The following is a 24,889-nucleotide window of genomic DNA, read 5'->3' as shown; positions in this document are numbered from 1 at the left end:
ATGAACGCATAAAAAAATTATTTCAATTAAAATCTTGCAGAAGTGAAGTGCAGTGGCCTGTTTATCCTGTACTTTTGTAGAAATGGTATAAGACAGTAATGTATTCTGTTAATTTCTGTTTTAGGTCCAAACTTAGTCTTTTTCAGTCAAGAATAAGCTTGCAGAAGGCAAGTGTAAAGGTGAGTGTAAGAAGAACTTACATTTTGCTGCTAATTTCATGTGGCATATGACCAGAGTTGTCTGGAATTCAGAGATGACTGACATTACAAAATTATATTGTCAGAACAAGTGATACAAACAAGTGCGAAGAACACTCTTTGAGCAGTCAGAGTGCAGAATCACATATGACCAAGTTTGCAAGGAATTTTTTTCTAATGGGAGTTATAACTGTTCTTTGAAGACCACATGAGAAATTACCACTGCATGAGAGAAAAATACATTAGAAATCTCTTTACCTTAAGCTATTTATTTTTATTTATTTATTTATTTACCTTAAGCTTTACTCTTAAGCTATTAATCCCTTAAAGTTTTGACTATTAATACATACATATGCATGCTAATTTACTATTAAGACATGGTTTTGTTGTTTAATTTCTCATGAGTACCTATCTCCAAACTTTCATTTCTTGTAGTTAAAAGCACGACGATCCGAGTGTAATTCCAAGGCTATCCATGCAAGGAATGACTATCTTCTCACTTTAGCAGCTGCTAATGCACACCAAGATCGCTATTATCAAACAGACTTAGTAAACATTATGAAGGTAAGGAAGATGAATTATGTATGGGAGTTGGGAAGTGTGAAAATGTAGAAAGCAGAATGGGTGAAGTACAAGATTTCAGGCTGCTTTGCGACAGCAATGTTGAGGTTTCCAATATGCTGCAATATATGAGAGTGCAGTAGATAGATCCTGCAATAGTTTGCAGGAATCTTGGTCCAGTTATCAAGCTCCAAAGCTAAGCAGTCACCTTTATTATTTAGTTCACTTTTTTTCTGAAAAACTCACTTGAATAAAGGAATCAAGCTTGTAAAACTAGGACCTGTATTTTCCTATTATGGTTGACCTTAAGCAAGCTGGAGAATTTTTAGTTCTTCAGTAGCGTATCACATAATCCTTTTTTTGTATCCAGTTATCTGATCAGAACATCTCTTTATGGTATGATTAATGAATATATAGTCATTAAATACCTTCATTTCAAATGATGAATTTTAGAGAATAGCAAATCAGCATTGCTGTTCTCACACATGGCAGCTTGCCAAATCAAGCTGAGAGTTGATACTTGAACTCACAGGAAATTACATACTTAAAAAAGTTTAAATATGATTGCTCACAGGTTGGTTTTTTTAAATACCATCTTAGATTTACTTAAACGTATGCTATTTCTGTATCTTAGAATTAGTTACAGATAAATTGTAAAGTTTGTAAAATCAGCTATTTAAAGCTAATTCACACTTTATGTAGTTGAATTTTATATATTGATGTTTTCAAAGTTTTATTTAAATTTGCTACCTACAAACTGTTTCCAGATGATGCAATCAAAGCGACTTCGAAGTCTGTAATTTGCATTTAAAATTGCTTTATTGAAGAACTATCACTGTATTATAACAAATCACTGTATTATCAGCATGCTTTGGCATACCGGGAGGAAAAAAATACTGATATGAAAAGAAGGTAACCAAAATAGAAAATGAGAGCATCAAGCGAGGCCTCCAAGGGCTTCGTATATGTAATTCCATTATATCTTGACTAAGTTAACTACTCCTCTGGCAATATATGCATGCCTCTTAGAGTAAATCAGAGCTGTTCTCATAAATTTATTGCTGTGTCTAGTGTCTGACTTCCTGGAAGGCTAAATCAGTTCTGGGTATCTCAGAGGCAGTGCAGGTCTGGTAGTCCTTGAGGCAGCAACCCTGTCTTTGCTCTGTGTGTGTGTGTGTTTGTGCTTTTCTGTTAGTAAAACATGCTGACTAAATGTTTAGTACATGGAAATTATTATAAAATATTTCCTTATAATACCGGAGATAAAATTATTAATTGATGCTTACATAAGATAATTCCATGCTTACATGCATAGTTGGCTGCCATAAGTTAATGCTTTCACTCTGAAGTAGTGTCAGAAGTGAATTTATTATGTTCACAACAAAACAAACAAAAAGGACATTTGAAATAATAAAAAAAAAAGAGCAGATAGCCCAGGTAAGATTATGACTGGCTCTGGTGGGTTATGGCTGTTCTCATCTCAGGGCACTGCAACATAATTCCTGCAAAGGAATTCTCGTTTCCTTTGTACGTCTGGTTGCGTTTTGTGTGTATTACGAACTAAGCACATAGTGAACTAGACAGGATCTTCATCTCTTTGAGTTTCCATAAACATTTATGTCTTTTGGATGGTGTGGGCTTTCTGTGCTGTGATGTCAGGAACCCACAGATACCCGAGGAACGTGGAGGTTTTTATAAGTTGCAATAGAACATCAAGGTGAAAACCACTGAATAATTTTTGAAAGGCTGAAAAATACAATAATGGAAAACCAAGTCATGCTGGTGCCATTCTTCTGCATGTGTGCTGTTGTCCATAGGTGTTCTACATGCATGGGATCCAGTTGCTAAAGTCGCTGCTGATCTATGGTGGTTTGTTTACTCGGTTACTGGGCTCCGTCTTATCCAGTCCCTTCTTTTGTAGAACTTAGTATGAATCTTTCTTCATAGTGAGCTTTTTTTTTTAATATAGAAGGATTTCTGTGCAACCTAGTCTATATAATAATTTTACTTTAAAATTATTTTTAAAATAAGCTTTACTGAAAACCTATGTTGAAAGTACTTTCACAGAGCCAAGTTACTTTGGAGGGAAGGGACAACATTCAGGGTTCTTCTGCATCTCTCGGATATTTATAGTAGTTGAGTCTCCTCATCAGGTAAACAACTGTGTTCTTTATGAAGAACTGTAAATGTGGTGGTTTTGCACTGTTACTCATGAGCAGAAATACGTGGGAGTACACCCACATGTCTTTGCAACAGGCTCGTTCTTTGGAGTAAGGGAGAGAGTAAGTCAAAGACAAGGTCTCCAATTGAAATGGCTACTGTTTTAGAGGAGGGGTTTAAATCCTCAGGAAAATCAAGTGCAGTGTGTCACCAGGCTCCAACTGCGTTCCTCCAAGAGCTCTAAGGTAAATTCAAATGTGAAACTGCGTAAATACAAACAGCAGTGTGTAATCTGGTACTAAAACCTGCCCCAGTGCCAACAGAATGCAACAAGTGTGTCCCAGCCTTTGCAAAGGGATCCAGGAGGGGCCCTGTGAATTCTAGATGAAGAAATCCAATTCCCTACCAGGCAGGGTGATAAAACCAGTGCAGTGATGAGTGGAGGCAGTTCACATGCGGGTAGGTACGATACAGTGGGAACAATCAACGTGAGTTATTTTGAAGAGGGAAAGCATCCTTGAAAAAGAGATCTTGAAGGAGTCAGTCAGCCTGGGGATAAGGGTGATTCATCTGATTTGATGTCTCGTTTTTGCCGGGAGCTCTCAACAAACTTCCCCCTCAGTCTCTGCTTACGTAAAAGAAGGAAGTTGTTACAGGTAGGGCGGTGAGGGTTTTCTCATAGGTTAATAGCTGATGAAGAGATACAGAAGATGTAGAATTAAAGTTAATGCTTGGGGTTTATAAGGGAAGGAGATTTGCTGGCAAGGTTCTGGTTTCTCTCTTGCCTATCTCCTCATTCTGAAATGTGTGTGGAGACCATGCTGTTTAAAGTACTGAGAAAATTATTATTTTATTTAGCATCACAATTTAACATAAAATGGAGAAGGAGCTGAAGAGAGAGGTGATGATTTGAAGATGAAGAATATAAGCGTTATATATGAATTATAAGCAAATGTAAAGCTTTATGACCAAGAGGTGTAGTAAGATCTTGACAATTTTGGGTGACCAGGCAAAAAAATGGCACATGAAAATAACATTTAAAAGAGAAAAGCAGTCAGTTGGGGAGAAAATTGTTGCCTACAGAATAAAGATCTCTGCATAGCCATTGCTGTTTATGAAAGAGATACTGGAACTGGAAAACAAAAGTGAAGGATAGAGAAATGGAAACTTCATCTATTAAACATTCTAATTCTTCCTGTAGGTAACAACACCGGGAAGGGAGGTATTCCCAAAGGGTGTCAAAACACCTTCTGGGCAGCGCAGTTCTTGTTTTAGTAGGTTGAGTGGCAGTGTGACCCAATATACGTTACGTGTTGTAATACAGCTGTAGTGGCTAAACTACATATAATAATAATAATATATATAATAATGTTGATTTATGTGTTGAGATTGACATTCTAAAAATGTGCCTTGTATTAGTATATATTAGTAATTCCTTAAATACTCCTGTAGTGTGGCCACCCTGCTCTCTGTATTTCTCCATTTAGCTGCTGTTGAGCTGGTAACACCTTCTGTTTGAACTCTGCAGGGCTGTCCGGGTTTCTAAATCACATCAGGTCTCTCCTTAAACTGCTCAGATTTTATCTGCCTTGCAGCACTTTTGGAGTTACTGCCTTCCTGCAGATACTCGGCTTCTTTTGTTGGTTCTTTCTTGACTGAAGTGCTCAGACAGACCTAAGCATTCCTGAAAAATTCACTTCTCATACCAGCTGCCCTGTTCGATGGCAGACTGGAAGACTGACTCCTGTAAGGAGCAAGTAGGGGTTGTTGAGCAGAATCACTGTCATCTCAGACATCATAGGACTTAGTTATTTGGTGTCTGCTCTTTCAGGATGAGCTCTGCAAATCGTTTATCTCCACTCTGTAGACCAGGTGAGACTCCTGTCACACGCACCGTCTGTATAGTGAGATGTGACTCTAGTACCAACTGAATTAGTTTGTTTGAAATCAGGTCCGTTATCTCACCTTTTTATCAGGGAAACTATTTTTGTATGTGGCAGATAGGTACGTTTTGAATTATTTTCAGTTACTGAATGTAACCTGTAGATAAATCCTTTACTTAAATAATACTTCAGAATGTGACTTGTTTAATACCTTCAGATTTGAAAAATAGACCACCCCACCTTCCCTGCCTTCAAAATCTCCCTGCTCCTCATCTTAAGTATCAGTTTTACAATAGAGCCATTAGAAATCATGTGGAAAGTGGAAAAAAAGTAATTTTGTTCCATTTTTAAAGACAGATCTTATATATCCTTTGTCTAGCATGGTTGTTTTAAGTGGCATTTAGGTATAAAATGATGGCTGTTTGGTACTGCTTCTTTGGAGTACATCAGTATGGACTTCACTAAGAGTCGAAGCTTTCCACATTTTTCTATTTAGGTTACCCAAAGATGATAAAAACTTTAACTGATAAATAGTAGATTGAAATAAATAAGCTGATTTGGCTGTCTTTTGTTAGCTGTTTTCTTCTTGTATTAAATTCCCTTTTATTTCAATTTGCTAAAACCTAGGTCTTACTTAGTGACATTTGATCCAGAGGTGGCAATTTGTGTGACTTGACTTAAAGAAAGCTCTTCTGTGCACATTTAACCAGGTTGTAATTTTATAATTATGCCTTCAGTTTTCTAGTACCCAGCTGTCAAGAACTCTTTTGCTACACACGTCCCTTGACTCCTACTTAGTGAAGAGGGCAAACCAGTGATTATTATAGGATGTGCACGTGAAAGGTTGGTTGTTGCATCCTGTGCAACTTGAACTGAACACTGACGAGTGATGTTAACGCATACCTTGGCTTGCCCACAGCCTAGACAGTTGTTTATTAGCAATAAAATCCAACAAAAGTTCATAGTATCGTTAAGAGAAAGGAGGAGTGGTGATATTTTTGCAGTAGCAGCATTCATTTATGCTTGTATTTGTGAAACTAATGTCAGAAAAGCATGTGTTGTGGCTGAGAGACACCTTGAGTTACTCCGTGTTCAGAAGAAGCCAGCGTTGATTTTGTTCCTTCTATGTGACTCAGAAATGCTGCTGTTGTGCTGTCCTCTGGCAAATGAATCGCCAATATACATCGTGGCCTTATTTAGTTTTCTGTAATAACCAACAAATTGACATTTCCATTGGCAGGATTCCTGGTGACATACAGCTTCTGATAATTTTCAGTAGTTTAGAATATGTTACTTTATTTTGCAATATTTTTATGCAGAGGAGAAGAAATTATTCACTCTGTTATGTTGATAACTGTGAAAGCCATTACAAACAAAACAGGGATGCTATGAAAGAAAATACAAAATGCTTCCAGCATTTTTGAAAGAATCAAGAACTGGTTTCTACAGTGCCATCCTGGTTTACCAAATACTACACTAAATAAGAAGCAAAACAGCTTTAGATTTCCCTTTAGAAAAGACTTTAATCCTATTTGCCTTTTTCTGCATCTGTCCTTTATGTCCAGAATTTACATCTGGACATAACAAAGTTATGCCAAAGACCCAAGCTCTGCATTTCAGTCTCTGTAGTGAAAATAAAACAAAAGCCTACACTAAAGCATCGTGAATGTTTTATTCTTTGCCAGTTTCCTGACAAGCTGCTTAGGAGCAGTTACCATCACCTGATTGCTAAGGTACAGCCGGCAAACGCTTCGGAGCGTACATTGTCTGCCTGGTGCTCGGGCTTCTGCAGAGGTTTAAACTGAGGTCAGAAGGAAGTGTAAGATGATGGGTGAAGCAAATTCAGGGCTGTTTTGATACCTGTCTTTTTAGAAACTTTATTGTCATTGCTTTTCATTGTGTACTGCTCTGCTCTGTAAGTTCCTCGCATGAACCACCTTACAATATGACTTTGTAAAGCAATTTATAATGAGGAAATGCTGATCTAAAAAAAAAAAAAAAGGGGAGGTGTCATGACCATTTGAAATTGTTCTTAGATTATTTTTAGTAGGAAGAGAGAAGTAAAATTTCAATTTATTTCAAAGTTTATGTTTTTATAGATGACACAAGCGTCATCTCAGCAGTTTATTCCATTATTGTCAGTGGCACATGGGTGCACGTGTGCATGTGAGTCATGGGGCTCAAGACCATCTCATCTGATCTTCACATAAACCAATGTCTTTGAGACAAAGTAAAATATTTTCATAAACTACTTTATTTTGTTTCTGTGGTACAGTTTCAAAATCTGTTGCTTTCAAGGATTTCCCTTTTAATGCTTGTACTTCAAAGTTGATATCTTTAAAGAAAATCTGACTTAAGATTTCAAAAGTATTTTGTAGAGCTGGGTCATCAGTGGAGCTTCATGGCTGATGCCAAACATACAGTCACCTTTGTAGCTATAGCAGTCCTGAATGGTATAATTAAAATTAAATTATAATTGGGTATAATTAAAAACAAAACAAAAACAAAACCAAAAAACAAACCATGACACCCCACAAAAAAGAAATCTCACCAAACAGTTGGCAGTCACTACTGATCCAAACGTTGGGGAACATACACAGATACTGACGCTTTTTTTTATAAACAATGAAAAATTACTGATAAGGTGGAAAACAGTAACAGCAGATATTTCTAAATAAAACTGCTTTTTAAAAAAAAATGCATCATACCTAGTGTGGTCTTTAGTGTTGAGGACTGCATTGGAGGAATAGTGTCAAAAGCTAGTGTGCTTTCTTATTTTTTTGTCTTTGTGGTTTCAGTAGGGGTTTTGATATTGTTGTATTAGTCATCTTTTATGTGTTTTCTGTACTTTCCAGTTTGCTTGACATGAGGAAATGCAGCTGTATAATTTGGCTCTTACTCTTGATCAGGGTTCTTGTGGGGAAATGGCAGATTTAAATAGAAACTTCATGTTAGGTAATTTCCCCGGAACAGATCTTCACTTACGCAGGGGTGATAATACCGGGACATGTTGCAGCATTGCTTTGTTAATTTGAGAGATCAGTTTTTAAAATTACAAGTGATGTGTACCGTTTTCACATCCACGCCTGTTTCTTAGCACTGTCTTGTAGAGGAAGGGATCTGTCTGGCTCCTGAGGAATGAGCTGGCAGTCATGGGTATTAAGGTGAGTTGGGCCGTTACAAGGGAACACCAAGAGTGAGTATAGTACCGGGAACACACAATGAAGAAGGAGATTCTGAGAAAAAACTCGAGTTTGCTCAGCCTAAGAACAGAAAGGGACATATTAACAGTCTGAGTGATCTACAGCTGCGTCGTGGGCACATGTGGAGAAGACTGAGCCACTGCCTCAGGCTTTTCTTTTCGAGGTGATGGCACAGTGGGAGGCACACAAATTGAAACCCAGGAAATTAGGATTAAATGTAAGGGAAAATTTTTGCTTTCAAGGCGATCACACAGAAGCAGGGGCTCAGGGAGGGGAGAAGCCTCATACCTTAGTGGCATTGAGAACTTGACACAGCCTTGAGCAGCCTCATCTATTTGGCCCTGCTCTGAACAGAGGTTGCACCGCTATCACCCTTTCAACCTAAATTATTCTATGATTCCATGAAATCACATTTTCTGTTAAGAAGATTCTGCTTGGGAACCCCTAACTTCTGCTTTCTGGGCTTTTTTCTACCATTAACTGGAGTAACTGCATGAGTCAACAGCGCTAGAATATTCATGTTTTGATGAACCCTGTTTTTTCTTTAATAGCATTGTTGGGAGGTTTTGTGAAACTGAGTTGACATGTGTGTTTCAGTTTACTGAGCACTTTTAATGATCATTTGAAACAAATGTAAATGCAGACTCCAAACATGACTTGCACAAATGAGATTCAGCTGAAGCTGGCAGTGTGCATAAAACTGACCCAATATTGAGGACTTGGGGGTTTTCAGTTAGGAATTTGATTTATGCCCAGAAATTAACAGGATGTGTATGGCAAATGGTTCTTTCCTCTGGTGGCTTTATTTGACTTGAAAAGTAAGCTGACATGTTAGCTGAAGGTCTTAAATTGTCTCAGGAATGTTACCCTGGCAGTGGTTGGACACTGTGTGTCCTGTATAAATAAAAGGTTAACATTTACATGAGCGCGTATTTCTGTAGACTGGAGAACAAGCAGAACCAATATTATCACTGTAAGAAATCATTCTACATACATGTTATTGTTTTATGCTTTTTAGAATGATTTGGAAGCACCCAGGGAATTACTTTTCTAAAATGGAGATTCTGTCCTAAATGAAAAAATAGCATTAAGATAAAATAATATTGAAGTCACTAGAGGTTTCCATTTTCTTCTATAAATCTCTTCTATTAATTCAGTACTAGCTATTCTTTTAAGATCCTGTAATACTCCCTTTAAAATGTAGAGGGAACTTATGTAAGTGAAAGAACTATTGTTTTACTTCCCGTTCTTGTCAGCTGTAAGCCACAAATATTTTGTAATTACAATTAAGCCAGCCATAGATTGCGTTATCTACAGTATCAGATGGGCACAGTAACTTTCTTTTACAGACGGTTGATGAGTGTACGTTGCTTTCTCATATTCATTCCTATGAATGGAGGATGAGTGAAGGGGGGCAATTGCCCAACACATGATACAAGTGTTCCAGAAGATGCTCATTGTAGACTTCACAATAGCTGATACCGTGCTGTTTTCCCTTCCAGGGACATCAGTCTGTGTGCCTACGTGCACGTAAAGCCATGGGGAAATTAATTGCTTTAATAAGGCCCTGTTTGTAGTGCGATTAAGGATCCACGTAAATTGCTAAATAATTAATACAAAATTGTGCTCTCTTGTTTAGGCTTTTCCTTAAACGCTCATGTATCACACTTCCCAGTTGATACCTAAGTGCCGCTGCGGAGAACTTCAGCTCTTATTTTTTGAGCATTTATATTCCAGCTGACTGTGAGTAAACATGTACAGGGAAGTGAAAAGAGGCCTCCCACTGGAAAGACAACCACTTCTGGTGGTGGTAATTTTGTCAAAATCACAAGCAAGGGAAGTTTAGAGAGCCTGAACAATAAGTGGTACTACCACCACTAGCTATAGTAGCATCTAGTATTTTCAGTTTCAAATGCACTGCTCATACCGTGAAAGGTCACATTACTCATCACGCAGCCTTTCCAAGCTAACTGGAGACAAAATAGTGGATCGGAATCCCAACTATTTCTGTCATACAGATGAAAAACTGAGTGATAGTCACATTTGCCTGATGACAGTCAGCTCTGCCTCACCTTTGTTTTAGCCACAAGTTAATTCCTTGTTTAAGCGTTTGGTCCATAAAAGGCTGTTTATTTCCAGGGGGGCTGGGTATTTATTCCTCCGTGGGTGAGGAGTGTAACGTGTAAAGACAAAGCATAGCAAAGCCTAGTATATGTCAGGGCAACTTAATTATCTTCAAACAATAATCATTTTGCATGGGATAATAAAACTATTTCTTGATAATCCTTCTGACTTGTCAGTGAGTTTTCCTTTGGCATTTTGACAGAAATAACTTTAGAAAAGGGTTGACGGTGGAGAAATACAGTGTGATTTTACAGATGCTCATGAAAGGTATTTCCTTTATGGGAGGTTATGTGGAAGAAGTCATGGATATATTTATATGAGACAGTTAACAAGAGGTCGGTAGCATTGTTGCAGTGGGTGGGAGTGCCTTGGGGAGGGATAAAGAGAAATTATCAGTGATGCAAGCTGAATGCAGTGCAGTAGAACAAGGATAATTACTTGAAAGCCAAAAAAATTTCCAAATCAGTGCTAGGAAGACGGCACAAAGAAAGCACTGTAAGGGTTAAGATCAGGAAGGAGGTACTTAACAGGAATCCAGCTGGTCTTGTTGGGAAATCTAGTTGAAGGAGTTAAGGAGTTAACAGAAAACTTACAGACTTTTTTGCTTTTAAAGATGTTATGTAGAAACCGTTTAGGATTTGAATGGGGCTTCAAGATTTTTTCTGTCAAATGTCATAAAACTATTCATTTTGAACAGGAAATGAAACTTTGCCATCTTGTTTCAAAGCCACGCTGTAACACAATGAGAACGGTTCCCGAAATACTCGGCTGTGCCAGAAAGCAGCGTGCATGCCTTCAAGTAGCCGTGCAGCTAGCGCGGAGAAAGAACCAAACTCAGGAAGCACCTGGTGTGCTCCGCTTGGGAGGCAGGTGGGGCTACATTGAAAAGATTTAACTAGAAACATGTGACATTCCTATTTTAGAAGTCATGGAGACAGACATCCCAAACAGATCATTCATGAGTTTTTGTTTGGTTGGGGGGTTTGTTTTTTAGCAACTCCAGATTCACTTGAAGATACAAGGGAAGAGGTGTTTTTTTCCCCCTCAGCATTTTTATCTGCTATTACTTGTAACCACCCAATGTTTCACTAAGTTACCTGGAATTTACACATATTTACATTGAAACTAGGTGAAAAGCACATGTACTGCTTTTAAAATAGAATGCATGTGCCATTTGTTTGTCCTGTTAAATGAGGTATTAAACTGTAAACATTACAGAAACTGTGGATTATATGTATATATATGTAAGTTGAGTGGCAGTCTGTAGGACTTCTCCGTATGAGAAACGAGCTGTCCTGTGCCCCCAGAGTGGTTATTGTAGGACAGAAGTGATAATGGAGCTGGTATGGAAAATACGATAACGTTGGATGATTCAAAGCAAAATCCAAAGGATTCCATGAACAACCGCTGCTTTGTCAGAAATGTCTTGCTGTCTTGCTAGGTATTTCTTTTTTGATGAAACTTAGCCAGTATAGGTTGCAAATCGAAAGTGGTCATGTGGATGCAGTAGAGCTAGTAGCAAAGATGAGCTGGTTTTAATCCTCTAGCAAAGCTTCTACAAATGGTAGGAAAAAATTACAAGTGTTTGAAGCCTTGCTATAGATTTTGTGGTCTTCAAAGAATGTGGAAAGTGGTTTAGAAGGCGGCAAAACATGTTATAATGACCATCTTTTGATGCAGACTGAGGACTGATATAGCATAAACGGCAGGAAAAAACATTTCTGAGTGACTTATGAAGGAGGTAGAAGAATTAAAAGAAGGAGATAAGACCCAAAACAGCACAAGCCCAATAAATGTAAGCTGGAAAACGTCACACTGAATTTGAAGCATAATTAAATCCCAATAGACGTTATTGGGAAAACGGCTTCTAATCTATTATATTTTTTTGCATCTCAGTGTCACCCTGGAGCGAGGCAAACCTCGTAAGAGATTTTTCAGAGTTGAGAACGTTTATGTAGGGTTCAGCTGTCAAACTTTTTGTCCTTCCAGCTTCAAAAGCTTTGCTTCTCTGTTGCAATATAAGTCCGTTTGATATAGTGGTGTTCGCTGGGATGGATGGATGGAGGTGAGGAGCTGCTCGCCAGTTCTCAGAGCCTGCGTGGACAATGGCTGTTTGAGCTGTCGTTTTGGCACGGTCTTTCAAAAACTTTCTTGCCTTAAGATCCTTTTCCTGCAGCTGAATTCTGGGCTCGTGCTTGTGAGCCTTTACGGGTGCCGTGGCGTGCAGCGCGCATTCAAAAAGCAGCGCACAACATGGGGTTTCGGCTCCTTTTGAGAGGTCAGTAAATAGCTCAGGGCTCCATCAGCCATGAATGGTATCAGAAGAGAGAACTGTTCCTTCCCTGTGAGCTGCTCTGAAAGGAAAAGAACAGAGCTGATCCAGGCACCGCTGGAATTAGGCCACAGAAGGGCATTAGGAGGCAAGAAATTCCTATTCAGTATTTACAAATTGCTAGGGAGATAATTGATTGGAAAGCTGGCCAAGAAGCTCGGTCAACGGAGGAAGAGGAGGAGGGGGCATCCTGCAATATGATTTGTCCATCTACCTGCTGGTTTTCATACAGAAAAAACCCTCCATAAATCCCATCTGTTCAAGTTGTCATCTCTGCTAAAAAGGTTTTATAGCTAGGATAAACCCCCTCATCGTGGAAGGGAAGCAAATATTCCCCACCAGTATATTCATTAGATCTGTAATGCAGGAATAGTGTAGTCCAGCTGAACAAGGGTATTATTTTATAATGTTTTACAAATTATTAAAGCACTGAGGTAACTGCTTATAGAATGTGAATGCTAATTAAAAGAAATGATGTCTCTCTGGTATACCCAGTGTTGCCCATTGTTAACAGGATGAACCTGTTCAGTGCAGCTCAAGAGTTATGCGAGCTCAAAATGATCTAAAGATACTGGGAAAATACTTGAAAGAATCCTGACAATATCCCAATTTTTGAGTGCCTAAATTTATTGGGAGAAGCTACTTTTGACTGAAGTATAAAACCGGGTGTGGGTGTGTGGAGATACGTAGAAATTGGGCTTTTAGTTCAAGCTAAAGAATATTAGAAATACATTTTTTAAACTGCTCCTATTAATTAAATTGTTCATTGTGTTCTGTTAAACCTTAGAGATAATGACTTAATTTAGTAGATGAGAATTCACTTTAATAAAAGAGAAATTGAAAAAGGTACGGAGTCCTAAGGAAAAGGTGGATAAAAAGAAGATGGCAAATCTTGAGTGAGAAGCATCTTTTTTCTAAGTAAAATCTTCAAAAATATTTGTGACTGTGTATATACCCAAATGATTTAACAAGTTTTAATAGCTGACCCACTTCTGCATGCTTCACTGTCTCAGTGGGCATTCATTCAGCCGGATTACTACGGTGTATTTTTATGGTATGCATATGTGATTTCAGGTACGAATATCTCTATTTAAAATACATGTATCAACATTCATTTTCAGTACAGACCCTGCTATCTAGTTGGGTCTAAAAGCCCCATTTCAAATTTAAAAGGGGATATCAGAAACAGTGTTCATTGAATTAACTTTGATGAAAGTCTCGATTTATTTAATTGCAAAGGCTAGATATTAAAGATAGCCTTGAGTCAAAGAAGTCCCAGGCTTACCAGATCCTTGGGACATCTCTTCTTGTGTGATGTAAACACTGCTTGCTCTACTCTGACCACACAGTGTTGTTAGGACCTCTCAGCAGTATTACTGTGAAATTAAGTAGTTTTATAAAAGTTTTGAGCATTAATCATAGTGTGCAGGTCTGTTGAAATAAGTTTGAAAAGAAGCTTACTTTAATACAGTTATGTTCATCAAATGATACTAGGAAAGTAAAATATATTTAGGTGTTTCCAATCAGGCCATGCTTAAGAAGTGATTTAATTAAAAGATAGTTTAACACCACTGGATCCCATTTTGTTCACTTTTCTGTTGGTTTTTCTTACCCAGCACTGTCTGGTATCAAATAATAGAAGCTTATAAAATACTGTCAGCTTCTGGATAAAATGATACAACCAGCAAACCCATCAATACTGGTTTAGGAATACACAGAATCATTTCGGTTGGAAAAGACCTTTGAGATCATTGAGTCCAACCATTAACCTACCACTGCCAAGCCCACCACTGAACCATGGCCCTAAGGGCCGTCTTCTGACCCCCCCATGGACGGTGCCTGCACCCCGTCCCCGGGCAGCCTGTGCCAGCGCTTGGCCACCCTGTCGGGGAAGACATTTCTCCCCGTGCCCACCCTGAGCCTCCCCTGGTGCGGCTGGAGGCCGTTCCCTCCTGTCCTGCCGCTGGTTCCTTGGGAGCAGAGACCGACCCCCCTCGCTGCAGCCTCCTGCCAGGCAGCTGTAGGGAGCCAGAAGGGCCCCCCTGAGCCCCCTGTTCTCCGGGCTGAGCCCCCCCAGCTCCCCCAGCCCCTTCCCCAGCCCCTGCCCGGCTCTGGACATGCTCCAGCCCCTCCGTGATGGGGGGGGGTTGTGCCAGGCTTTGTGTTGGGGGTGGGGTGGATCTGTTTAAAAGGGAGAAATCTTTCACAATATTTTCAATTACAGACTTCAAACTAAAATTATCTTTCTCCTCACTCACTGGTGCTTATAAGGAGTGCATGCATAAATTGTTAGCATGGTTCCCCTGGGAATAAATGAGAATGGACTACTAAAAGTAATAAAGCATAATTGGCACATGGAATTCCCGAGCGATATTTGGGAAACAGGTATTAATCTTCTGTGCTGCAATGCAGCTGCTGTACCTTTGGCATACCCCTATGATGTTTTTTCCTTTATTGTTCAAGATAATATTTTTCATTGTTCTGTGTTTCTATAATTATTATCATAATCACAGTATTGTGACTCTGAGCCATTTTCCTTTTAAGAACATGTTGGTCATTTGTCTAGATTACAAAAATTCCTGAAAATAGGTTCACTTAGTTTGGTCCTTAGATTTTAGTATGACTGGCAGAGTATTTAGGAATCCCTCAGCAGAGTGCTTTTTCAGGAACATGGGGTTCGCTTATATGAAGTACGCTCTGTTCTTTTTATATTGTTTAATTAATTCATACATTAATATAAAATTAAAAACATGTTTTGAGTTGGAAAATGTCTTCATTATTCTGAAAAGACCATTTGTGTTGTAGATCAGACAATTGGTGCAATGCTACATCTGTAGGACCACATCAATCTGCAGGTTATGTCTGTTTGGTGTGATAAGAATCTGAAATGCTTAGTAATAGAATAAATTTATTAAAGTTTTTAATACTGCAATATTGCCATCACTAAACTTGTTCTGTGAGCATCTTTTGAAAAGCCTGTTTGCTGGAAGTGTGACAGGTAACTTTAAACCCATGTACAGAAAAAAAAACATATGGAAGTGATAAATCCAAATTGGTAACAACAGCCTGTGTTGGAGCAGAAAAGGTTTTGTTCAACAGATTTATTTAAAGAAGTAAATGAAAAGCACACTGGACAAAAAATTAACTGCTGTTAAAATGATAATACAGAGTTTGAATCACTGAACAAAAACTAAAAACAGCAATGGCAAAACAGATGGTTAAAAAAATGGAAGAGTGCAAAAGGGTAAATAAAAAGCTTATGAGGAATGCATATGATATGACCAGTGTCTGATTATTTTTTTTTTACACTTTTTTATATAATCTGCTAAGGAAGTATTTTTAACTGTTAAGAAACATGGCGTTTGGTATAAAATGCATTTTCACATGCACGTTTGTGTCCATTCAAGGTTTCTTTTCCTTAGTCTAAACTTTTGTAGAACATAGAAGATTTTGAGATAAGCTAGTGTGTCTGAGTCAAGGATGTTTTATCTACAGTATGAAGGCTTATGTGGAGACTTGCTGGTAAATCCACAGCTTTGACACAGTGGAAGTCTGTAGTGAGGAAGAATTTCAAGAGCTTTCGTGGAAATGGGTCTGTGTTTGTGCCTATCAGTCCCATCGGAGCTAAGAATCGTCATGGTTCTAGCCCATTCTTGAGCAAAATACATTTCTTTAACCTACTTCCCAAATCATGTATTATTTTTTTTTCACTGAGCAATATAATAACTAATCGTTGGGTATATTTGCCTACTGAAGAAAAAATAAGAAAGCCAGCTGCAATTGTTAGACATCCCACGTACTTCATTGCTGTTGTTACAATCATGATGATGTGGTCAGTATAAAAATCTTTGAATTGCAGTAATCAGTGCTAACATGCTGAACAATTTAAATACACATTTTTCCATGTGAAGGAATCCAAATGTTATTGGCAGGAACAGTATAGAGTACTCTTCAGATACGAAGACAACGTGACGGTGACAGTCTGCCACAAAACCTTCTTCTGAGTGTTGGATTCAAGCCAGAGTTATTTTTCTTTCCAAGAACAAGGAGGTACAAAAGCAAAGATGATCACACCAGTGCAATTTATTGACAATCAGTCATGTCAGAAGAAGGATTCTCATGGGATTTATTCCACTGCTATGAAAGAAAAAGCAAATAGGTCCAAGAAGTCTTCAGGGTTGATACTTAAAAACTCTTGGGAAAAGTAGGTGTACTTCTAGCTTATAAAGCATCTGTTTTCATCTTCCAGGGTTTTTTTAAGCCTTGTGCGGTACAATTTGAAGATTTTCCGTTCTTATGGCAATCTTCCATCAGGGTATTCCCGCTGATTTAAGCAGAATATTTCTTGAACCCTAAAGTGTTAATTTAATGCTGTCTTCATCAGATAACTCATCACTTTCTGCCTCCTGGGGAGGAGACCTATAAAGTTTTCCTTCCATGCCTGTGTTCACCTACCAGACCCTCATCATTAAATGTGACAACTACAGGGCACTACCAGGAGGTCTATGGAGGCAAATCTAGGAGTACTTAATATTATCATGCATTTTGCTTCTAGTTGTTTTAAAGGGACTTTGTCTCTGGACTGGGGAAGGCTGATGGGCATCTGTTGGTGGCCATTCCCTATTTTTCTGTGCTCAGAGTAGACTTCAGTGCACCAGCAACAAAGGCTTTGTCATTAAAAACAATGACCCTGGCTAAATTGTAAAGGAACAAAATGATGTGCAGAACAATCATCAAGTGACTAATGAGACCAAACAAAGAACTTGCAAACAAGCCCAAAACTATTGACACTAGAAAATACAAAGCTCTGGGGTAAGGGAAAGTGCAAAGTGTGTTTATGAGCACCGAGCCGAAAGGCAAGCAAACTGAAGTCAGGGCGCTTGTCTTCTGGTGTTTATTGTTCCCATGTTTGCCATGATGAAAGCTCCTTCTCTAGGTTGGGGGGAAAGAGGAGGAAACTAAGATCACTTCTGCAACCTTTGTTAGTTTAAATAGACACTATACATCTTGCACTATACATCTTTTTTCATCATATTCTCTTCCTACCTTTTGGTCTTTTTTTTTTTTTTTTTTTTTTTAATTTCCACTCATTCCCAGGGTTTTTTTTATCATTACCATGTTCCTCAGCAGTATGGATATGTCCCTGGAATATCTTTCACTTCCTTGTTCACAGCTGGCTGAGAATGTACTTCTGAAGAACTTGCAGTCATGCAGGATGTTGATTTAAGAAAAAGAAAATAGAAAGAAACAGGAGGAGCTAATTAGCTTGGCAGCAACAGTACAGCGAGGCAGTTATAAAAATTCCTTAGCATTATTTTCTATGTAACTGCAAGAAGGAGCAGAAGCTGGAGCGGTGGCAGAGGATCTTTCTGTGGGGACTCTTGAGTTACGGGGCCAAAACCTTCATTTCAAGGAGATATGAGTAGGTTAATGGCTGGGGAGGTGGAAGGGTTTGCTCTAAGTGCAGTTAGGACTAACACAGTGAAAATGTCTACAAGTTACTACCACTTTTTTTTGTTTTGGCTGGTAGTTTGTGTCTGACAATGCTTGACTTTCAAAGAAACTGCATGCTGCAGGAGTTGAGAACAGCTGAGGTGCACAGGAACACTTGGCGTCCACCGGTACTTGAGGGTTTGTATCTCCTGAGATACTTGCAGAGTAGAGCTGAAGGTGCCGTGTTACAAAGGAAGCGCTCAAAAGCAGCTTTTGACTGGCAAATTCCAGTAAAAGTGGAGTGGTTTTGCTGCAGTATGTAATTTTTACAAAGTGTTGAAGAGACCAGCATGAGCAGATGAACAATATTCTGCCCAGGAATGCACACACTGGGTAAGGAACAAATGCTGCTGGCACCCTGTTGTTACGTAGAAAGCTTTTTTCCCTGCTCACGTCCCAAGTAGCTGCATGGCAGCAGTCCCCTAAGAAAATCCAAGAGCTGGAGTTCCATGCTCCTTTCTGCACTTGCTCTTTGGGACTTGTCCCAGCTGTGGCAGCTCTGCATTTTGAATAGCAGCTGCCTGCCTCAAATTGAATAGAGGCCTTGCTCGCTCTGCCCAGATGTGTCTGCTTTAGGGTAGCTGTGTTTCCCTTTAGTGGGACCCAGCTAGGTTCCAGATGTTCACGGGCAGAACTTAGCTAGTGATGCTTAAGATTTGGATTTGGACCTGACTGTAAAGCAGGCTTATCGCTACAGCAGCTTTGGATGTGCACGATTATCCTGGGATACAGATAGTTTTACAGCCTTAGCCTAGCACTGTTTTGCATTGGATGCAAACTGTGTGGCTGTGCTACTGCTAACTTGAAATTCTGCTTTTACAGAGCTCAGCTTAGATGGTATGTTCTCCTTGTAGGCTGAGGAAATCCAGCTTTTTGATAATATTGATATATTGATAATTTTGATAAATAACTTTTTGATCCAGCAAAGAGGGTAGGTTTTTGTCATCAGCTTTTCTTAGCAACCTTCTGTACTTGCATTTAGCAGAAAAATAGGGGGTTTATGAATGGCGAGCCTGTAAAAGGCAGGCTAGGCAGCAGGCGTCCCCTCGTTTTTAATTCAGACTTCAGTATCGTGATCGGTGCAGACACGGCGCAGTTGTTCATACAGGATTGCAACGACTGCAAAATGTAGAAGCTCGCGCTGGTTTAGTGTCAGCCGTTACACGTTGCTGCAGGCGTGCTGTTCAGGGGCACTTCAGTCGCTTTGATCTTGAGTTTGTTGGCAACTTGTACCTACAAGTCACGTTTTGTTGACAAATACAGACCTGGTTTACTTTTATGTTAGGATGACTTGATGAAGAAGAAGGGCATTTCAGCGGTGACATACAGTGCAGTGCTGGAAGAATTTAAAAAGGAAAAGACTTAAAGAAAGCAAGCTCCTCTTCTATATTAGGATAAATTGATGCCTGGAATAAATTACTACTAGGAATCAGCATTTTTAAAGGAAAATCACTGTGGAATGTAGCTGTTATCTGAAAAGGATGGGTTTTCCTGACCTTCCCTCCTTTCCCTCCTAATGTCCTTGGGAAATACTGTTACATATCACTGATCCAAATACTGCTGAGTTTGGCAAAGCCAGCTGATTCAAGTTGTTGACTTTATTACTCCTGAGTTTTAGATGAGTTTTTCAAATGCTCTGTCCTCCACTGTCAAATAATATGAGATCCGTTGCAATGCTTGGGATAAAAGACATGCAAACTGCTTTTGTTAACCTCTTGTAGACCCAGAAGGATGCTTTAGCGAATCTCTTAACAGCAGGAATTCCTGTTAACTATTAAGCTATTCTTGTACGTATCCCAGCCTTTCCTTTTTGTATTCCTTTTTATATTCTGAGTTATTTGCATGTAAAAATTAAAACACTTGGAGTCTCATTTACCAAAATCATTCAACTGAAAATTCACAGACTGTACCATCTATGAGATCACACTGTTTATTTCATGGATTATAGGCATAAGCTTTAAACACAAACACTCAAAAAGCTTCGCTCGTCGTGCTTTTTATGTAATCTATATCGATGGGGGGTTTTTTAATGTTAAGTAAGAAAAAGCTTATAGTAGTGTTGCATAAATGTAGGCTGCAAAAACAAAGTCCCTGTATTTAATGGGTTACAGATTGTTTTCAAAATAAAATAGATCGGGGACAGATAAAACAGGGTTTCTGATGCAAATGGGAGTGGTATAAGAATTGAATTTTAATTCTTAATAAGCTACCTAAAATCGAGAGAAGGGAGCATCTATGATACAGATCTCCCTTTCTATTTGAGGGGTTTGCTTTGATTACTAAACAGGAAAATATGTCACATTACCATGATGCAATACCATTGACTTCATAGAAGAGCTGTCACTCCACAAACACAATGATTTTTGTTCAGTTCATTTAAAACTTTTCCTTATCATTTCATTTTCAGACTGTAGTCAGGGTGGGGTAGGATCATATCTAATTTTGTTATGTTACCTCCACCCACGTAAGGAAATTCTTTGCCTTCAACATCAGCTATATTGTTTCTGTCAAAGTGGTGGCAGCTTACAAAGCATTTGTTAAGGCTTTTAATGCTTGGCATGAACAAAATTAAAACAGGTAAAATACTGAGTTGCTTAGTTCACAAAAGGATGAATGTTTTCAAATGAAAAGTTATTTTTTTCCATGATGGTCACCTTATTGAAAGAATGAGATTCCAATAAGGATTAGGGAGTTCAAAAATATATCAGCATACAAGTGCCCGTGTTTGAAAATATAAAATTATTTCCAGGCAGTGATGATTCAGACAAGACTGGTGTAAATTAGTCAGTAAAAGCTCATGTGGCTTTACAAGTGTGGTTTTAATTGTGTTTTTTTAACTTAGTACTGTATGGTCCAGATTTTGTTGCCTGGCGGATTCAGATTGCTAAATGAGAGGTTTAATTTGAACACCTGAGTTTAAACCTCAAAAATATTATGCAGAGCTTCAGCACAGTTTAGCAGTTTCTGTGCAGGACAAACATGAATAGAATACCAGGAATATTTCAGAAATAAATGAGATAAAATGGAAGACTTGCCTTGGTGGCATTGCACAACTCAGTCTGCATTATGCATAGGTCAAATGGTTCCCATTTTTTCTTGGGGATTTGAGAAGGAATGAGTCTTTTAAAATAAAAAAAATACATAGTGGTTTAGCTTGTTCTCCTTCTTCTCCAGGGAACTGAAATGGTAATTTTTAAATGGAGCGTTACTGAGACTTGTAAATACTCTAGTGAAGAGACCTCGAAGTTAGTTACATGTATGATCATGATATGTTCAATGGTGTCTTTTCTACATCATGTGTTCCTATCTCAGATCAAGAGCAAAGTCCCAAAGATAACCAAATGTACTAACAATACCTAAGATAGTTTTATTTACGTCTTTGCTTTGGGGAAAATCTTTACAGAATGTAGAATGATTAAGCCCAATGCATCCAAGTTCCTAAACTGTTTAATATAATCTCTTGAATTAAAAAGTAAAGCCTCCTCAAAATTGTGGTCTGAACTGGGACTGAAATTTTGCTCACAGGAAGACTATGTTATGTTATACTTGAAAATGTTGAAATGAGAAACATGTTCTCCTCTCGTTCCCCTCATACATAATTTATTTATTTGAATTCATGTATAGGATTTCTTCCAAAAATGCACTTTAATTTTGTTGTGTATCCATTCCCTTTGTTAACAGTTTTGGTTCTTCTCAGTCCCAATTTCAGCCATTATCTTCTAAGCCTGGACTCAGGTGGGGAAGTAGTTTTGCACTTCTACTATGACAGTTCCACTATAAAGAAATAATTTCTTAACAAACATTGACTTTTTCTATCCTTGGAAATTGTAGTTCTCTGTTACTGAACTTCATATTATCTTTGTTCTGATGCCAGATTTGTTTTAAAGAAAAATCTTGATTTCCTTTTGATGTTGAAAAAAAAAGACAGTTTTTTTCAGTCTGATTGTAACACAGTAAGTGATTTAGTAATCTTTTGAGATTCAGGAAGAGAACAAAAGCCATTGTAGTGGAACAATATATGTTGGGAGTTGGGGGGAGGGGAATATTTTTTTGTCTCCCTTGCAAGTTGTGTGATCAGAAATTTTGAAAAGACTTTTTATTTCAATCCTAAATTGTGATGTTCAGTGGTTTGAGTCAGAGTGTTTGTAAGTAAAGGAGATTCAGATTATAAAATTGCACACAAATGTGAATTTATATATAGTTCAGTTTTGTTTTAACATTAACATTTCCAGCTTGATATAATAATTACCATTTTATAGGATGAATAGGTACATTATCATTGAAAGCAATTTGTAACCAACCAGTTCTGTAATCCAGTAACTGATGGGATGTCACATTTTCAGTGCAGCGACGAGGTTTTTAGCGTGTTGATGCTGCACGCTTGGCCATGGGTTTACTTGGCTGACAAAAATGTTTGTGTTGCACTGACTTTAATAACTTCAGTTCTGGCAGCACTTGTTGGTATTTAAGAACTTCATCATATTGAAACCACTTTTAATTAATGAAAAGAGAAAGGTTGTAACACAGTTTTCACATGCTGAAAGATTTGTATGCTTCCTAATGTTTTGCCATACTTTTCTTTGATGTTCTTTCTTGTATATCTTTCTTGCATATCTCTGTGTCACCCTGAGGGGGGTATATTGGTATCTCAGCAAAAAACTTGAGAGCTGCGGTCATTGCAAGAGGAGTGGGGAAATAATGAAGTTAATACTTCTGTATCTTTTTATATTCCTAGAACTACAGAATGCAGCTGTAGACGAATTAATTCCTAATGCTTGGTAGATAATAATGGCAGAGAATCAACACGTGTTGAGACTGGCTTTGTCTCACCCAGCTTTATATGACCACTGTGTAGACATGTCTATCTAAGCTAATTGTCTGGGCGCTGTTTACGGTCAGTGAAGAGCAATAGGCACTTAGCACGCTGCGTTTCATCTGACCTATTTTAACCATTTCTCTTAGAGGAGGTGAATCACACCACAGAGGTACCGGCTTCTCTCCATCGACCCTAAAAAGGACCTGGAGTAACAAACTCCATCGTAGGTGTCTGCACTGTAGAAGACTTAAGTTAAATGACATGACCCCCTCCTGCTGGGTTTAACATAAAAAGAACATACGGGCTTAATATGAAGGCAGGGGGGGGGAGCTCTGAAATACTCATTTATAGCATACTAGAATGCAAAAATCACAGCTGCTTTGCAAACCGAGCCTTTATAATTGCTTTGCCAAGTTAAACTATTTGCATTTATTGGCAGAGTTGCACTCCAGGCTGGTGTTTGATCCGAAAAGCTTTAGGAATAGATATGCTCAATCATAAAAAACTTCAAGTGCCGTTTTGGGGAAGTGTCAGGATCGCTGTTGTCGTACAGCAATTCTCCCGACAGCACAGCGAGTCTGGGCAATTCTAGACATCATTTGTGTTCCCTGAAGTGCAAGAGAGACCTGCTATTTAGACTGTGTGTATCTGACGTGAAAAGAAATGCCCTTGAAATGGGGTGGTAACTTCGGGGCTCGTGCAGCCGTGTGGTGAGGGCTGGTCCCTTTAGCTCTGTAGAAGCACACCAAGTGCTGAAGTCCTCACGCGGCACTGGGACGAGGCTGTATGAACTGAGTGTGCACTGCGGGATGAATCCCAGTAAAACTGTGCCTATACCGAGACAGGCAAGAGCTGAACCTGCCTACATGTATTGCTGTGGGGTTTTACGGGTTTGTGGTTGGGAATTTCCTGATGGTTTTATCAATCAAACATCCCAGATGTAAGCTCATATGGCGTAATTCTTTTTTTTCTTTTTTTTCTTTTTTTTTTTTTGGTGGGGGGGCAGGTGGGGGATGATGCTTAACAGATTATTTGATAGGGCTGACATCACTTGTAAGAGCCTGGAGAAGTTAACCTGTAGCTCTTTCGTTTTAATTTCTGGTGGTTGCTGTAGCTGTGTGCTGATGGGGAGTGAAACATTTTTTGCAGAAGGAAAATCTCCTGCATTCATCTTTAAGTTCCAAATTATTTCTGTCGGATTTACATGTGTCTGCTAGCGTTGTCTTAAATGTTGGGCTTGGTTTTGCTGGGGCAGAAACCATTTCCTAAAGCTTGCACAATTTCACCCTTCCCCCCCCGCCAACTTTCAAAATTATTTACAAAAACCTAACTGTATCAAGCACCTTACAAATTTAAATGTGAATACTAATAAATTCTACACAAAAGTACATACTGCTTAATTTTCTTAAATTCTTTCCCTCATACAGGCTCTTGATGGAAACGTATATGATCACCTTAAAGATTATTTAATGGCATTCAGCAGGACTGAACTAGAGACATGCCAAGCTGTACAAAACACATTCCAGTTTTTACTGGAGACTTCCAGCAGGGTAAGTTTTAACTGAATGATCCGTGGTAACTGAATACTTACAGCATATAGAAATTCCCCGGCTTAAGATTTGCTTCCAAAGTAATGACAGAACTGAAGAGTTATTATTTTTGGTTACTCCTGAATGGTATTAAGTTAAAAGAAACTAGACAGTTTTCTTGGGGAAAATTTTTCCTGTTGCCACCCAGACTGAATTCTCATGAGTGCATTTGCACAGTACAGGATCTTTAGAGAACAGTGATCAAGAGATAATCCGTTATACTCACTGTGCACATTTGGAAAAAGAAATTGCAGCTGAGAGTTCTGCACTGTGTAATCTGGAACCTCATTAGTCATCCATCACAGTAAAGACCTGTGAAACTGTTTGGATCATTTCTTAATAATTGACTGTCAACTTAAAAACCAAAATATTACAGTGTGTTCTCCCTTGAATTAAGAATGGCAAATACAGAAAACAGGTTAGACTCTTGTCATCGACATTGTTTGCTTTGTCGAGAAGCCAGAATCAGAAATAGGTGATTGCTTCCAGGATAATTTTGATACTTAAATAATTCGTCTGCCAGGCTAAAAA

The 24,889-nt window shown here is 38.6% G+C and overlaps 1 protein-coding gene across 1 annotated transcript in view; it reads left to right on the top strand.

Annotated features, from left to right (window-relative positions):
• The window catches only part of FCHSD2 (FCH and double SH3 domains 2), a 163,749-nt gene that overhangs the window by 96,160 nt on the left and 42,700 nt on the right, over positions 1-24,889 (top strand). The window contains exons 7-9 of the mRNA XM_080374912.1: positions 125-179; positions 633-761; positions 24,197-24,319. Of these exons, the coding sequence (XP_080231038.1) occupies positions 125-179; positions 633-761; positions 24,197-24,319 (307 nt within the window). The remainder of the gene's footprint in view (positions 1-124; positions 180-632; positions 762-24,196; positions 24,320-24,889) is intronic.

This window comes from Falco punctatus (genome assembly GCF_963210335.1).
Source record: "Falco punctatus genome assembly, chromosome: 2".
NCBI classification, from domain to species: Eukaryota; Metazoa; Chordata; class Aves; order Falconiformes; family Falconidae; genus Falco; species Falco punctatus.
This window is presented reverse-complemented; position numbering and strand designations above follow the sequence as displayed.